The sequence below is a fragment of the Corvus cornix genome, chromosome 4 (assembly GCF_000738735.6).
Source record: "Corvus cornix cornix isolate S_Up_H32 chromosome 4, ASM73873v5, whole genome shotgun sequence".
NCBI lineage: Eukaryota > Metazoa > Chordata > Aves > Passeriformes > Corvidae > Corvus > Corvus cornix.
The window spans coordinates 15,174,606-15,192,235 of record NC_046334.1 but is presented as its reverse complement, the minus strand read 5'-3'; the positions used below and the strand labels follow the sequence as shown (position 1 = coordinate 15,192,235).

Genomic DNA, 17,630 nt, shown 5'->3' with positions numbered 1-17,630 from the left:
GCCCGACGGCCATCTTGGCCGGGTGGCGGCGGCGGCGGCGCGAGCACGTTGCGCGCGCGGGCCCGCGTGCGGGAGCACCGGACGCCGTTCCCCCGCCGCGGCCCGACGGCGCCGCGCGCGCTCCCAGCCCTCCTCCCCCGCCCCGCCTCTGCCCCCTCACAGCTCCCGGTAAGTAACGCCGGGGGGAATTCCGACCTTCCCGCACGGGAATGGAGGCGGTAGGGCAGGGGCCCCTCTCCTCCTACCGTGCTGCTGGCCTGGCCGCCGCCGCTGGGCTTGGCCTGGGTGGTGGCCTCGCCCGATCCACCGCGGGAGAAGGGTCGGCTCGACCGCGCCCCGCCCGGGCCTTAGGGCCGGACGCTCCCGGGAATCGGGGCTCGCTGCCGGCGTGGGCACGGCCCGGGCCGGCGCTGCCTGCACACGCGGTACGTCATCCCAGACGCCTCGGGTTTTGTGCCAGCCGGGGTCAGAGAGCGCCGTCCCTGCTGCTGCTCCCGGCCGCAGGAATGGCTTCCCTGTGGATACAGCGCGGGATCCTCGCCTGCTTGCGGTGGTGGCGGCCTGCCTCTGGGAAAGGGAACGCCGGCATTTTGCTCCTGTGGAAAGGGGGAACTTCCTCCACGGGTGGGGGGGAAAGCCGTATTTTGCCTTCTTTTGGGAGAAGCTGATATCCACGTGGGTGCTTGTGGGGCGGTGAGGAGATCAAGCCTTCTTGCAGGTGCGATAAGATAGTAGGGTAAGGCCATTTCCTACGAGGTATGTGTAAAAACAAAAGAAGAAGTCGGCAGGGCTTTTCTCAAGGACCATGGTGGTGTTTCCTCCCTGGAATGCACATGGATGTTTCACCTGCACGTTCCTGTGACAGTTTTCACGCCCTAATTTAAGTTTCCCTGTTGTGGTTCCTTCCCTAAACTGCAGTCCTAAACCAGTGGTCGTGAAATTCTTTCATTAGTTTCATTAGAGTGCTAATTTATGGTTTCATTCTCACACATTTCACTTCACGTTAAGGGGAAATGTTAAAGATTGAGTGATAATTAATACTGCTCAGCACAAGCTAAACACACCCACTCGTTGTGCAGCGTCAGTATATTTGACCATATGCTTTCATGTTAGCATCCTATTTTCTTATTCATGTTGTGTCTTATGAGTAACATAATGATTTAATACAGTAGGGAAATTTAGGCATGTCTAAACTTTTTTTACATTGCCTCAGTTTCTAAAACTAATGTCAAAACCTTAAGCATACACTAGTTCTTAATTCTTGGTAGATTTTGTTTGTTCTTGTATCATTTACTATTGTTTCTGCTTTGAATCTTATAGATGTAGTGATCTCCCATATGCAGTTTGAAAATCTGTTTTATTTTTCATTTAAATTTTCTTTGGGTATTCTAGTTCTTAACTTTCTTGTTCTTGTTATGATGGACTGTATGTAGTCAGTACATCAGCAATGGAATTAATAGGCAATTCTTGAGCTTGTTTTCAATGGCAGCTGGAAATGCTGCTCATCCTCTCTTCTTTCCACAGCATTTCTCTCTGAGGTCTGATGCAGTGTAATTTTATAAAATGTTCACTGTTTTTGTGCAAAGCAACTAAAGTATGACACAATTCTGAACCCAGACCTTGCCTTCACATCTTTCATTGAATAGTCTCTGGTTCTGTTTCAGGCTTCGTTTACTTTTAATGTTTTAATTTTTCTTTGTTTTAAGTCTGAATAATTCAGTGCAATTTCAAATCCTTCTCACTCATAATTGCCTTGACTTAGTGGATTCTAGTTTAGCTCTAATGCCTGTGAAAGAAATATTATTATGCAAGCACATTGCACTTGTTCTACAGATCGTACATGGCTGTTGCCTTCTGTGACAGATAGCAAGATCTGCACATGTGCTGCTTTTTTTTTTTTGTAATCTGGTGTGTCAGGGTGTGCAGCAGCTGTGTCAGACAGCCTAAGAATGCTGACTCAGAATGCTTGTGATAACATGTTTTGTGTCTTATTTTTAGACATGTTTGATTTTTTTGTATTAAATTACATAATTGAACATAATATACAGCTTTTGGCTTCAACAAGTGATACTGCCAAAGGTTTTTAGACCATCTTTTTTTCTCTAGCCTGAAGTTTTAGTCATTCTTTCATTGTTTCACCTGTGTTGTCAGTCCTTTCTGGGAAGATTTTCTGCTGCTACTCCATCATCATTCACTAATTCAAAGCAACTCTTTAGTCTAGTAGTTAGTAGTAAATTAATATTTTCATACTCTGTTGTTTATTCTGTTCTTCTTGAAATGGAAAGGAGGAGTGCAGTCATGAAGTCAAATGCTTCTGAGTACCAGTTTCTCCTGCCCCTAAACTGCTGACTGCACTGCACGGTTGCAGGTGTGCTATTCTGTAACATTGCTAATCTGTGTTCAGTGTCCTGAGAGTTCTACTTCTGCTCTTTGGAATCAGACCATCCTATAATTTAAATGCTACTCAGCTAACTGGACGTGAATATGTAACTTGAGTTCAGTCTGGTTTTGGACAGTTTGTTTATTTGTTTCTGAGTTCTAAGTAGAAATTATTACTTTCTGTCGTGGACAGTTGTCATTGTAGACATCAGCACAGTCCTGAAAATATTGCAGAAGTTACAGGAGTCACAAATATTTTTTTTTCTGAAAATGGTTAAGACCACCAGAGAGTTTTGGATAAACTGACGCTTCCGTTAGGTAGATGGGAGCAAAGTGGGAGGAGTGTGTGTCTCCATGCTGCTTCATTGCTTCTATTCCCCCCCACCAAGTACTCTAATAAATGCTTAGTGTACATACTTAAGTCTGTGACCCCTTCAAAACTATTCAGCACAGATGGGCATTTTCCCATGTAAGTTAGAATTAGAAAAAAATCCTAAACTTGGGCTGTTTGATTGCTTACCAACCACAGTCTGATTTCAGCAGTGAGTCTAAACTTCAGTCTGATTAACCTGCCAAGACTGTGCAAAGCTTGCTGAGAAAGTTGGCAAGAATTGCTTGTTTTAAGCCATACTTGCCTTGGTGTTTGAGAGCAGCCCCGTCCCACTCCTCTGCTTTGCAGCTTCAGGCTATACCCGAGCTGGAAGGGGGCGTGGCTGAGGGGAGATGTCTGGGCTGCTCTCGGCACTGCTCAGCAGGAACCTCGAGCAGGGTTTGGGGGGCTGGGGAGGGCAGCCTGCTGAGCCACAGCAGGTTTGTCTTCTGGAGCTCGCCTGTGGAACCCACGGAACTGGTTCACTGCTGCTTAGAACCAGTGGTCTGTCTGTCTGCTCAGGCCTTGGAGAAAGGGCTGGCCCAGGTTAGGCACTTCCCCTGGGAAAACAGAGAGGGAGTGATTCACCCCCAAATACTCTTTGCACTGTAAACTGCAGGATTTTAATGAAAAGCATTGGGATGTCTTCCCAGAGAATGTATCTTTATTTGAAATAATGACAATAACCAGTATCTGTCCCCAAGAAAATTACCCTGACTCAGACAGCTTTATAGTCCTTAAAAGTAAGGCTTTCAGTTTCTTGTTTTCTCATGTATTAAAGTGAGAACTGCAGACTCATTATTCCGTGCCTGTTGGCCTGGCCTGCGGATGTCATTTCAATGTTCAGCCCTACTTTGTCAGTCTGGTCTGACAATACAGAACTGTTAAATAAATTTTAATTTTTTTTTTTAATATTCAGTTGTTTGTTTGAAAACATCAGCTGTGTTAATAGGACTTTCTGCCTTAGGAAATTTAAAATAGTAAAGTAAGAAAATGAAATACAAGTAGAAACTAGCGCAGTAAGGTTGGCAGCGTGACTAGTAGTTACATTCATTTATAGCTGATAAAGAATATTTTTGACATTAGTTTTAAAATACTTTGGAAATTTAATAAAGGAATAAGACTACCACTTTTAAAAGGAACCACTTAAATTATTCATAACTATGGTAGTAATGGATTTAAGGATACAGTAACATCTGCTTTTCTGACCTTTGCTGAGTGTTAGATGTCTATCTTCTTTTCATTCATATTGCAGTAATATCTGGAGGATTCCTTCCAACTGAAGCTTATGGAAGAGTAGAGTTTAACATGATAAATGTGCCATACACCTATTTGGTTCTTGCTTCCTTCAGGAGTTTGCCAGTCACAACCTTTCTTCATCCAGTAGCCTTATGAAATAAATACAGTCTGTAAACCACTGCAGGATACTTTGGTTTGGTGAAGCAAAGGTGAACTGGACATCCAACAGAAAATACTTTCTTTAATTAGAAATGTTGGAGTCCTTTGGATGCAACTGCAGCTTTGGATTGTGTGGAAACCTGAAGTATTTCAAGACTTTTTCCCAATTATATCACTGAACTACTGATACTGCATTGAAATGGTTTTGAACATGCACCATCTGTAGGGCTGTCATCCCTTTATTTAGTGGTGGTGAGATGGAAATGCTTTGTACTTTATGGCATTTTTTGACCAAAAAAACCCTGTATGTCATCTGTAATATCTTATCTTCCAAGACCCTCATAATTCAGTTGTCTTTGTTGTTCTGGAGCTGAAGGGAGTTGTCCTTTGGCGTGCCTTGTTCGTAGGAACACAAAAGTTATTATTACTGTTATTTTCAGTACTGTGAGTGAATACAGTAATGGAAATATGAATGCACTTTAAAACACATTGCACCTTTTTTACCTGTCAAGACTTAAATGTAAAATTCTCTGCCCTTCCCTTCATTTGCTGCAGCTGTACAAAGTCCCAGTACTATCCCGTGCTTGTCAATGTACATTAAAAAAGCTAAGCAAGGAAAGAGAAGGTTGTAGGATACAAGTTGTAATTTCACATCTTTGCATGCATTTATTTGTTATTTCAGGAATATTTAATCATCTTGTACTCCACAGAATTATAGAATTTTTTAGGTTGGAAAAGATCTCCAAGGTAATTGAGTCCCACCATTAACACAGCACTGCCCCCTAACCTGTGTCCCCGAGTGCCACATCTACATGTCTTTTAAATGCCTCCAGGGATGGTGACACCACCACTTCCCTGAGCTGCCTGTTGTAGTGCTTGTCCACCTTTCAGCGAAGATATTTTTCCTAATATCCTATCTAAATCTCCCCTGGTTAAATCTGAGGCTGTTTCCTCTTGTCCTGTCTCTTGTTATTTTGGAGCAGAGTCCAATCCCCCACCTTGGTACACCCTCCTTTCAGGCAGTTGTAGCCAGTGATAAGGGCTCTCCTGAGCCTCCCTTTCTAAACACCCCCAGCTCCCTCAGCCGTTCCTCAGACCTGTGCTCCAGCCCCTTCCCCAGCTCCATTGCCCTTCTCTGGACTCCCTCCAGCACCTCAGTGTCTTTCTTGCACTGAGGGGCCCAGAACGGGACACAGCGCTCGAGGTGCAGCCTCACCAGTGCCCAGTACAGGGGCACAGTCACTGCCCTGGTCCTGCTGGCCACACTATTGCTGATGCAGGCCAGGTGCCATTGGCCTTCTTGGCCCCCTGGGCACAGCTGGCTCATGTGCAGTCACTGTTGACCAGCACCTCCAGGTCCTTTTCCACCAGGCTGCCCCAGCCTGTAGCACTGCCTGGGTTTGTTGTGACCCAAGGGCAGGACCCAGCGTTTGGCCTTACTGATCCTCTGCCTATGCATCCGGCTTGGCCACATCCTTCTGCAGACCCTTTCGATGTTCTTTATAAAGAATTTTACTTATTTTTATTGAAATGTATTATAGGCATTGATACCATATTAGGAGGTGCAGAATGTAACTGTAGTTATTTAAATACTACTGAAACTCGAGATTACAGAATCAAACATCATCGTGTATGTCTGCTCACGTTGCCTGCTTTATTTTTTATATGCAATTACAATTTTCACTTTGAAAACTAGTTTACATTTTACACTGTTTTAAACCTTTAATACAGAATATTGGCATACAGTTCGTAAATGTAAATTCTAATTATATTCTCGGAGTAATAGTTGTAGTCACAGTTTGACAGTGTGAACAAGGGTGCTTTACACAAGGCAGCTTGTGAAACTAGACTTTGCAGCTGTATAGATTCTTACTTATGTTCTTACTACAATATGCTTTTTTTGGAAACAAATCCATTTTCAGATATAATCACAATTTTATTTTTATACTGGAAAAATAGTAATGGGATGGAAAGTCGATGTTAAAAATTTGTGCAGTTGTCTATGCATCAGTATCCTTGTTATTTGTATCTCTGACTTTGCTCTGTTTGCCACGTTGCTTAAAGGAGGAAAAAATCAATTAATTTTGTGTTTTTCATCTCTGCACTCCACTAGTAATAACTTAGGACATGTCTGTTCTCTGTACTGTCAGTAACATGGGGGTTTTTTCCCTTTTTTTTTCCATAAGGTCTGGAAGACTCCCACTACTCCTTGTCATAATTGGTGTATGTGTTTAACCCTAAATTGTGCATTATGGCAGACAAATTAACAAGAATTGCTATAGTCAACCATGACAAGTGTAAGCCAAAGAAATGTCGTCAGGAATGCAAGAAGAGTTGTCCTGTGGTTCGAATGGGTAAGATACAATGTAACAAAGTATTTAAGCAATTGGAGACAATTCAATTTCTACTAGGAGGAATGAGCTTTTTATAATTGCTAGATTTTTGTGTATCATTCAAGGTTTTGTTTCATAAAGCCTTTAGAAATATCACTGAAAGCAGGAACAATTCTTAGTAATAATGATACTTTTCAACCCTTTAGATGATCTAAAGCTGCACTGAACATTCATCAGTTGCATGTTCCTCTGTGGAATTTAGTAGGCAGGAGTTCTGATTCACCAGAAACTTTATTGACCTTATCTTATTTTTTTTCACCAGGAAAACTTTGCATAGAAGTCACATCACAGAGCAAAATAGCATGGATTTCAGAAACACTTTGTATTGGTTGTGGTATTTGCATCAAGGTAAATGTTAAACTGCTTTTTTTTAAAGTGCTAAATGTTCCTTATTTTGCTATTATATTTAGTAATGCATACTGTTAACTTGAAAAAGCAGTTTTCTTTCCTGGACTGATCAGACCAAGTTAACTGCTACTGTTCACAGAAAGTTAAGAACTGTGTCACTTGACTGAACTGGTTGAGTTGCAGGGTGTGGGTTTTGTTGTGGCTTTGTTTTTGCTTAGCTTTGTTTGGGTTTCTTGTTTGTGTCTGTAGACAGCAGCAGAATGATGTTTTTTTGAAAGAGGTGGAGAATATGTGCAGTGTGCCTTACTTGTATTGTAGACCAACAGTCTAAATTGCTGACCATTAATTTGAAAAATGTGGTATAGAACTTCCTTGGCAGGTTGATCATGTAAAGGAAATTTGGCACAAGTCCATGTAAAAATGCAAATGCACAGCTGGGTGCAGTATAAAACATAGTCTTTTGATAATAAATTGTTGTGTACACTAAAAATCTCTATTTTATTTCAATTCCAGAAATGCCCTTTTGCAGCTTTGTCAATTGTTAACTTACCTAGCAACCTGGAGAAAGAAACAACGCATAGATACTGTGCCAATGCCTTCAAACTTCACAGGTATTTTATTTTTCAAATATCAATATAACAGAGACAAAAAATCCAACATAGTGCACATCCAAGCGTTCTTGTTTCTTATTTCCAGTAGCTTCCTTTTAGAAAGTTAATTACGTTTTTCTTAGTAAAAGGTATTATAATGAAATAAAGTGTAAGGGATTATTTTACAGAGCCCCTATTTAAAAACAGACTACCCTTAAATATTTCTTATGATCTTCTATTTGTAAGGAATTTGATATTATTTGAGTTAGATATTTGCAAGTTAACAAAGTGGGCTGTAATAATGAGAAATCTGAAAATGACTTGTAACATTTACTTGACCACTTAATGTTGGTGTCTGATGACATTAATATAACACAAAGTTATCAATGTTGTGTACAGGTTGCCTATCCCTCGTCCAGGTGAAGTGCTGGGATTGGTTGGAACCAATGGTATTGGAAAATCAACTGCCTTGAAAATTTTAGCAGGAAAACAGAAGCCAAATCTTGGAAAATATGATGTATGTATCAGCAATAGAGTTGACATTCTAGATAGCTGTGTTTATATATTTGGACTGAATTTTTGTATTTGTGTGGATCTTGGCGCTTTCCCTGTTAACAGCCAGTGACCTACTCCACACAGGAACAGTAGTAGAAGGTTATTGTTAACAAAGGCTTTCTTGCAAATTGCGTGTATCTCTCAAGAAAGATCAGGATACTAATTATAACTATAACTCGCAGAAGATAAATATCAGAGGTGGGTTTCTGTCTTGAAGTCACACTTAAGGGCTTGGAGTTTTTTTAATACCAGTCTTTTAAAAAATGTCAAGTTTTTCTCCCTGCACAATTTACCTGTTCCCAGGAGGGATTTCCATAGCTCAAGTTTTGGAGTTTCTTCTAAGTTAACTTTGTTTTTATCTGAATAGCTCTAGGGTCTATGAGCACTTGCCATGTACACTTGTAATTTCTTAGGCATTTTTATCTTTGATTCTTTTGAGGAGGATTTCTCATAAAGTATGTTGTTAGTACGTAAGCTGTGGTTGAAGATATTTTCCAGTGTACAGTTTAATACTGAGCTCTGAAAATCCTTAGTTTCTTCATGTTGCTAGTTACTTAGAGATAAGATTTTTTGAGAACCAGACTTAACAACAACTTGTAACTGCTGGTATTGATGGGAATTCATAATCCATTTTCCTATGTATGTACTCCAAGTCAAACTGCAGCCAGTGAGCAAAATACCAGGGCTTCTTTACCTAGCACTACTCCAAAGAGTAAATACTGTTAGAGAAAAGGCATAAATAACTACTATTAGTACTCGTCTTATAAGTATTTCAGATATCAGTTTCTTACCTTCAAATTGCACAGGGACAATTGAATTCTGATGGACACTTTTGTCCTTCAATAAGCACTTGTAAGAACAAGTGTGTTCAAACTTTCTTCAGCAGTTTCTTTACCTGAAAGAGTAATGTTTTGATAAACTATTCATTTCATGGCAGCCACCTAAAGCTGCAAAGAAATAATCATTTCCCAGATAAATTCTCTTTCAAGTTTGGTTTATATTATTTTGTGGACTTCTTGTTTCAGGTGGTACTATTGCAGAAATAGCAAAATTTTTGACTTTCTGAATGTGTATTTAATTGAATTACCATGCTTCCAAAATCAGACTTTGCTGTGAAGGAGCTATATCAGTATGACCACAGAAACATGTGGTATGAATTGAATCTTCCATGTTGCTTCTGCTCTAAAACTGATGGAGCATTTCCAAACCTGCTTGGTTTGGAAATATGACTGTGTCAGTCTGATTCCATACTGTTTATCATCAAAGTAATTAACTCAGCACCCCTCAGAGTAGTACACTGTGCAAGGGGGAACTTTTCATGGGTGAGTGCTTTGAATAGTCCCTTTCTTTTTCAGCTTGTCATTTTTCCTTGGTCTTCTCATTCTTTTTCCTTGGAAATGTTTGCTAGAAGCAGAGAAAACTACCAAATTTTATTGCATCTTCTGTGCAAGTTTGTGCTTTTATCGTTCCAGTCCTTTTCCTTTGGATTAGCTGTAGTGTAGTACTCTAATTCATGCTGTCATTTTCCCCATGAAGTTGTTTCAGTTCAGTAGATTCTTTACTGTGCAAATTTAATTTTTTTTTTTTTTTTAAGGCTAGTGATACCTGGAAAAAATCTCTGAACTTTGTTTTTAGAATGTTTTTGGAGGGTTTTTTTGTTTGTTAACTTACAAGCATATTCTATTTTCCCTTATTGGTTGGAATTTAAAATTAGGGTTTCTTATTATGCTTTTAATGGTATAAGTAAACCCAGGCTTTAATTTTGTCACAGGATCCACCTGACTGGCAAGAAATTTTGACTTACTTCCGAGGATCCGAATTACAAAATTATTTTACCAAGATCCTGGAAGATGACCTTAAAGCTATCATTAAACCTCAGTACGTGGACCAGATCCCTAAAGCTGCAAAGGTGAGACCTTTCACAAGTTAATAGAAAGCTGGGAGCTTCTTCTGTAGTACTTCTCTTGTGATTAAAGGTTTTATTTAGCAGCATAATTCAGAACTGTCTGAAATGTTTTATGTTGTTTGTTTTGTTCTTTATTATCTATCATGCAGGGAACAGTGGGATCAATTCTGGATAGGAAGGATGAAACTAAGACACAAACTGTTGTATGTCAGCAGCTTGGTAAGTAATTTTGTACAGTCAAATTTTAAAGCAGTTGAGAAGCTTGTATTTACTGAAACAATCAAGTTACCAGAATGTGATAGAACATGTAAATTATACCAAAAAAAATTATATACGTAAATTATACAAAAAAAACCCAGAGAAAAAGTAAAGGTGCTTTAGTGTAAAGCCTAGGGCTAAATAACACAAATAATACTTCCTGGTGGCAAAGGCAAACTAATTGATACATGCTAGTTAACAGAATGTAATGCAGTTTCTGTTTCATAGTAGAAAGTGCTTATTTTTAAATCTGCTGCTCTTGCTTGCTCACAAGTGTGGCAAAATCTTAGCATCCCCCTTGGGAGAACCACTGCATGTAGAAAGTATTATCCTAGTGTACCACACTCCCCCCAAAGCTTATATACATCTAATTATAGTAGGAGTAACACTGACTTCTGAGATTAATATAACTAATAAGAGCATCTGCATAGTTCAGCCCTGGTGATGTTTTGTATGTGTTTTATGTTTGGTTGTTACTGAATTTAGTTGTTGCTAAATTCACAATAGGATTCTCTTTGGTAGAACTGGGTGGTAAAAGTGGGGCTGCCATTGTGCCACCAAGAACATGGGCTTTGAGTCTCAATTTATTAGTGACACAATCTATTCTTGAAATGCAGTGTTCATTAAACTGCCTAGAAAATACTGGCTTCACCCTTCTGCTGTAAGGTTTGAGGGACTTGATTTTCTTGAAAACCAGAACTCTTCAGCCAAGTCTGACAACAAACACTTTCAAACCTGGTATAGTTTCTTTTTAGGGCCAGAAGTCTTTACCAAATATGTGGTGGAAAAAGAAATAGTATTGTAATCCTTCTGCATGATAAGAAGCAGCCATGCAGTTAATGCTGCAGAGAAGCCATAGCTTGCTGTGACATAGTATTAGCAGTATGATACTGATACTGTATAAACTGAATGCTTATTCTCCTTTGTTTTCTTTTCCTCTGTGTAGAATGCTTGCTATTTTTATACATGTTTCTGTAGGTAATAAAAATATGGATTGTTGTGTTGGTTATAACATACCTAAAATTAACCACTTATTTGCAGACTTAACACACCTGAAAGAAAGAAATGTTGAGGACCTTTCAGGAGGAGAACTTCAGAGATTTGCTTGTGCAGTTGTTTGCATTCAGAAGGCTGATATGTATGTTTAATTTACTTCTGTTACACATTGCTTCTAATAATCTGTCTCAGAATATGGTCCTCGAATTTACACTTAACAATAATACTTCTGTTTGAAACATTGAAAAGTATTTATTAATTATTAAATAAAGTTTTAAAAGGATTTTTTAAAAAACCAAAACTTTTGCCAACTCATCAGCTGAAAGCCATATTTAGTTCATGTATAGTCTCTGGATTTTGCATACTTTTATTTACCTGAGTGGAAATAGCTGATTTCAGAAGCTAGTGTTAAATTTCAGCATCACAACTTCATAACTTCTCCCTAATCCCACCTAAATATATCCTGTTGGACAGCACACCTGTCTCAGCCTCTCTGAATGAGAAAGGTACAGCTGCTTCCCCACCTCTTGGAACTTGTGTCCCTCCTCTCCTGTCTTGCAAGCAGGAAATCAGTGTCTAATCTATGCTGTTTCCTGACTCCTTGGGACCAGGAAAGCAAAATCAGAAGAGTTATGAGGTTTTGGGTTTTTTGCTTTGATGAGGTTTTAGTTGGTTGGTTTTGTTCTGCTTGGGCTGCTGTTTTTTGGTTGGTTGGTGTGAGTTTCCTTGTTCAGTTTTCTCTTTTTGGAAGATGTCCTTCTTCCATTCTTCTAAAGTATTTCTGCACTTTTCAGTTCATGTTAAATTAAGGTAACTCAGAATGAGTGCATGGGACTCCTAACTGCTGATTTCTTGTAACTTTTGGTAACTTTGTCAGAGCTCATGACAAAGTAATACTTAACTCACTTTTCAGATGACAGTCTACAGAGAATGAAGGCAGGTGTGCACAATTCTCATTTTTTGTCTCCCTTTCTCAGTATAAATAATGATATTTTTTTTATTTCCATGTATTTAATGGTTGAAATGTTAATATTATGTTTGAATAAGTAGAAAGCTTGCATTCACTAAGACTTCACTCCTCCTTTTGGGATTAGCTTCATGTTTGATGAACCTTCCAGCTACTTGGATGTCAAGCAGCGATTGAAGGCTGCCATTACTATTCGGTCCCTGATAAACCCTGACAGGTAAATACAAGCTTCAAATGTTTTGCTAGACTGTAATAATGCATGCCTGTTCACAGAGAGAAGAAACATCCAGTCCATCTCCTTAGAAGTGCTTACTCCTCAGTATGGTATACTAACATGTTTCAAATATTCCAAGCCAGTCATATTCTATTCTTTTGCATTTTGGAAACTTACTTCCTGTAGTTTCTTGTCTCGATTCAGAATTTTGTAATAAGGATGGGAAAACATTGGTGGTTACTTTCCACCTGAATATTGCTGTTTCATCCCTTTCTCACAAAGATTTTTATTTTCTTAAAATGTGCTAAGTATTTTTCACTCAAATCAATCAATATCCTTCCACTTACATAAAGAAGCTGCCAGTTTACACTGAAGATGGGCTTTCAATTTGTCATTTGCAAGTTTATTGGACAGTTTAAAAAATGCTTGTTAGAGATTTGAACTCTCTCCTTTTTTAGTATAAAGTGAAGAAACCATGTTAACTAAAAATCGTGTTGATAGCTCTTGTTTATGCAAGACTAGAGTAAGAAAAAAGGAAAAATGTTTTGCACTGAAGTAAAAAAGCATCTCTCTGGCTCTTTTTCAGGTACATTATTGTTGTAGAGCATGATCTAAGTGTGTTAGATTATCTCTCTGACTTTATCTGCTGCCTGTATGGTGTGCCAAGTGCTTATGGTGTTGTTACCATGCCTTTCAGCGTAAGAGAAGGTAATTCTTGCCATATTTCTCCTTTTAAGCATAACCAAAAAAGACAGCAAAATGCCCATTGTCTGTTGTATAAACTTGTCCTCTTCCTGTTACAGTTCAGCAATGAAAATCTACTGTTTGATTTTCTGCAGAATTTCTGTGTTACATGATTCTAAATTTGTAACTCAGCCCAAAAGCCTTAATTATGAAATGCCCTTTTTCTCTTGCTATGGACATCATTTTGATACTTGTAGGCATTTCGTAAACAGTGGAGTTACACAAAAGACCTTATTAGCAGAGAAAGGGCAGGAGGCAGTTTGCACAGTGCAGAGGTACATATTGTTCATCTGAATTGACCCCACTTGTAGTACTGAGCTCAGTAAAAACTCGTTTTGAGAGAATGGGCCCAACAGCAGTAGTTCCTTTAAGCCCCACACACATCACTAACTGTGGGTTTTCAGGAAGAGCTGCTACAGCCATTCTGTAATTTAGTAAGGGTTTTCTTTATTCAGTTTGTATAATGTGCACACTTTAAAAAGGGGAGGTCTTGTTGCTTCTTTTACCGTGCCATTTAAATTCCAGAATTCTCCTTACCTGAATGGAATTTATAGCCAGGAATTGAAATTCATCTTGTTTTACTTTGTTACAGACCTTTTTTAATGATCTTTTTTCCTCCCATCATAGGCATAAACATTTTCCTAGATGGCTATGTTCCAACAGAAAATCTAAGGTTTCGAGATGCATCTCTGGTATTTAAAGTAGCTGAGACAGCTAACGAAGAAGAGGTTAAAAAGATGTGTATGTACAAATATCCAGGAATGAAAAAAAAGATGGGAGAATTTGAACTATCCATAGTAGCTGGAGAATTCACCGATTCTGAAATTATGGTGATGTTAGGGGAAAATGGTGAGTGCAATTTATGTTGGAAACTGTTTCTCCAACCTTGAATATGCTCCTAAAGCCCTTCTTCACTTTGGGAGCCAGGCTTCAGAATTACTGAGTTTGAGTCAGGTTGAGCTGCTTGTTACCTGGGGAAGACATCACACCATGAGTCCCCTGACTAGAGAGGTGAAGTTACCGTGTGTTAACAATGTCATTGTTTGTCTGTTACCCCATTTTAACACCTTACCATTTTAAGATGTCTCTTCCATTTGAAAAAGCAAGTAGTAAGTGCTGGAAGTTAATATAGGAGTTCTCAAAGCAGTCTAATTTTAAAATGTATTCTTTATTAAATAGTCTTTGTTGTTGTTGTATCAGTGACTTAATTGTTAGAGGTCTAAATTACTAAAAAGTGATTAATCTGTAACTTGTATTTTAACTTAGGAACTGGCAAAACAACATTTATCCGAATGCTTGCAGGAAGACTTACACCTGATGAAGGAGGTAATGTGTAATACCTTAGCTGAAATCTATTTTAAAGATACTGGAAAGGCTCTTGTTTACAATATTAATTTTGGTTTTTTATAGGTGAGGTCCCAGTCCTAAATGTTAGCTACAAACCACAGAAAATCAGCCCTAAATCTACGGTATGTTTCAGCCTTATTTACTAAGTATTGTGTTTGCTACAAAACGCAGAGACAGAAATTTTTTTATTCTTATTTTATATCTATTATCTATTTTAGATAGAATTTTTTTATTCTATTTATGCTTGTTTTCTTGTGGTGCATAAAACTGAATAGCAACATTTTCCTTTTGCTAGGGAAGCGTCCGTCAGCTGCTGCACGAGAAGATCAGAGATGCCTATACACACCCCCAGTTTGTAACTGACGTGATGAAACCTCTTCAGATAGAAAACATCATTGACCAGGAGGTATTAATTGCTTGAATCAACATCCCACTTGTCTTAACTCTTAACCTGTACCTGAACTAAGCATGGCCTTGTTTCTTCCCACACCACCAGGTTCAGACACTGTCTGGTGGTGAGTTGCAGCGTGTGGCATTAGCTCTTTGTCTGGGTAAACCTGCAGATGTTTATCTGATTGATGAGCCCTCAGCATATTTGGACTCTGAACAGCGTCTGATGGCTGCCAGAGTCATTAAACGGTGAGTACACATGGTGGGGAAGGAACTGAAATTGGCAATAGTACTACAATGAGATCACATTACTCTCTCTTCTTTTCTTTTTCTCCCTCATTTCAGTTTCATTCTCCATGCTAAAAAAACAGCTTTTGTGGTAGAACATGATTTTATCATGGCTACATATCTTGCTGATCGTGTGATTGTTTTTGATGGCATTCCTTCAAAAACACACTGGCAAACAGGTAAGAGAGTTGTTGGGATTAGTAAGCAAGATTGTCATCCCTGCTTAGGGAAATTTAAGCTGCATCCAAGGCTGTCCTGAGGGTTCTGACTTTGGTTTTGAATCATGGAACAGAAAATGGGATTAATTCTCACTTACAGGCTGGCTAGACCAGAGCTGGGGTGGGGTTGGAGAACCTAACCAAACCCTCAAGAACTAGACCACCTCCTGGCTTAGACCAGCCTTAAGCCAACTGCACAATGGCTAAATTACGATCAGAAGAGATCAAGTAAGTAGCATCAATAGTAAGGAAACAAAAAAGTACCATCTGTTAAGTGTGCTCATTGAAAATAACTTTCAGATGTATTAAAAGAAAGCAGTGTATTAGTGGTACCTGTATGCAGATGTAGTGAAGGGCAAGTCTTGACAGCGACATGCAGCGTACATTGTTTTACTCTTTCAAAGCTGTCCCATTTGATATGTCTACTTTTGTAAATAATTTCATGTAGATTACAGAGACTTTTTGATGAGCAGCCTTATCAGAAACCAGGGTTTTAGAACAGTGAGTACTTGGCACAAGCCAGATGAAGTAAACACATTGGTCTGCCATGTGTCTGCAACCCCCTGCTCTCCTGGTTTTGATGGTGTTCCTTCCAAGAACACACGTATTGGAATTCAAAAATAGCAATTATACCCCGATGCTGAGAAAGCTATGATCTTTGTCAGATTTCGCTTATGGTGCAAGGGTTGGGGTTTTTTTCTTTGAATATAAGCAAGTGTGCCGGCACACACATGTAGATACAAAATAAAAATAATGCAAAGGTCATGGCTGGAAGCCACACTGAGGTACTACTCTCATCTTTCAGCAGCCTCTCGGACAAGGTTTGACTAAAAATGTAGCACAGCCCAGTAGATCAAATGCAGCTCACATTTGCATTTCCAGCTCTGAGTGAACTCAGGATGGAACTCAAAGTTGCCTGTAATTGTACAGTATAATACTTCTGAAAATGTAGCTAAAATATTCTTCTCTTTTAACAGTCCACAGACTCTTTTGGCTGGAATGAATAAGTTTTTATCTCAGCTTGAAATCACTTTTAGAAGAGACCCCAACAATTACAGACCAAGAATAAACAAACTCAATTCCATCAAGGTAAGAGAGGAGCACCTTTACAGTAAAGGAGCTGTGATTGTTTAATATGAAGCCAGGTTTTAAAGTAAGGACCAAAATGAAGATTGACATGGGAGTTCTGCTGTGCTGGAGAAACAGCATGTGAAACTAGTAAGAGTAATAATAAGGGAAGCAGAAAGGAGTTTAGATAAGTGTCTTTTATTTCAGTTATGTTCAAGTCTGCCAAAGACTACTTCAAGTAACTGTGACCTTTTTTCTCTTCCCAAGGATGTGGAACAAAAGAAGAGTGGAAACTACTTCTTCCTGGATGACTAAATATTGAATCCCAGCATCTTTTTAACTGGCATCTAGACATGCATATTGGAACCTAAACAGCTGTGATGAGATGGCTCAGATCAGGTTTTAGAAAAATTAATCTTTTGGAGCTTAAAATCTCTTGCTGCATTTAACATCCAAGACAGTAGCAGTAAACATCCTAGTCTGAGTAAAACTGCCACTTTCTATATTTTGGTGACACAGCCCTATTTTCAGTGTAAAAATTTCAAAATAGACCACCTTGAAATTGTGCAAATGGGTCTTCTGATTTTTCAAAATTTAAGGGAGGTTTTCAATTCAATATATCCTACTCATGTACCAAGTGCTGACTGAACTTCCTCATTTTAAAATAAATCTTTGAGGCTGTTTTCTGTCTAAGAGGGAAGTTTACTAAGAATGTCACGCTACAGGACCGACTCCTCTTTCTAAAAGGTTGAATCTCTCTGGATGAGGGTTTCAAAAATAAAATATCCACCTAACTTACAACTCTTCTGTGACACTGCAGAATTTCTTCAATAACTAATTCAGAAGTGTGTATATGATGTCACACACCCCTTTTCTCACACTGTAGTGCACACAGACGATGCAGCACAAAGAATGTAAAAGGTAGCGACATCTTTTTTTGATCATCTGCCCCTGTGCATCTTCTCAGACCTAGTGAGACGAAAATAATTTGTGAAACAATCTTAAGGAAATACTAACATCCTTTCCATCTTTCCAACTTCCTCTTCCATGAAGTTTTTATAAGGTTAAGATGCAGGAATTACTTTAAGAAAAAGTAGAAGCCTTGATCCTTACTACAGACAAAAATAAAGTAAGAAATATCTTGCTAAAACCTTACTTCCAGATACAGTAAGGTCCTTGAGGGAACCAGAAAGGAAATTTA

At 38.9% G+C, this 17,630-nt stretch overlaps 2 protein-coding genes across 2 annotated transcripts in view; one reads left to right on the top strand and one right to left on the bottom strand.

Moving 5' to 3' along the window:
* The window catches only part of ANAPC10 (anaphase promoting complex subunit 10), a 36,688-nt gene extending 36,289 nt beyond the window's left edge, over positions 1 to 399 (bottom strand). The window contains exon 1 of the mRNA XM_039551391.1: positions 246 to 399. The gene's annotated coding sequence lies outside the window, so the exon portion shown is untranslated. The remainder of the gene's footprint in view (positions 1 to 245) is intronic.
* On the top strand, positions 78 to 17,230 carry ABCE1 (ATP binding cassette subfamily E member 1). The gene is given in 19 exon segments (XM_039551387.1): positions 78 to 168; positions 6,334 to 6,501; positions 6,803 to 6,888; positions 7,402 to 7,499; positions 7,878 to 7,995; positions 9,805 to 9,942; positions 10,089 to 10,158; positions 11,239 to 11,335; positions 12,288 to 12,377; positions 12,961 to 13,082; positions 13,746 to 13,967; positions 14,385 to 14,444; positions 14,529 to 14,587; positions 14,761 to 14,871; positions 14,962 to 15,104; positions 15,201 to 15,298; positions 15,301 to 15,322; positions 16,339 to 16,450; positions 16,697 to 17,230. Coding segments are annotated over 18 exon segments (1,797 nt in total). The 5' UTR covers positions 78 to 168; positions 6,334 to 6,398; the 3' UTR covers positions 16,745 to 17,230.
* The last annotated feature ends 400 nt before the right edge of the window (positions 17,231 to 17,630 follow it).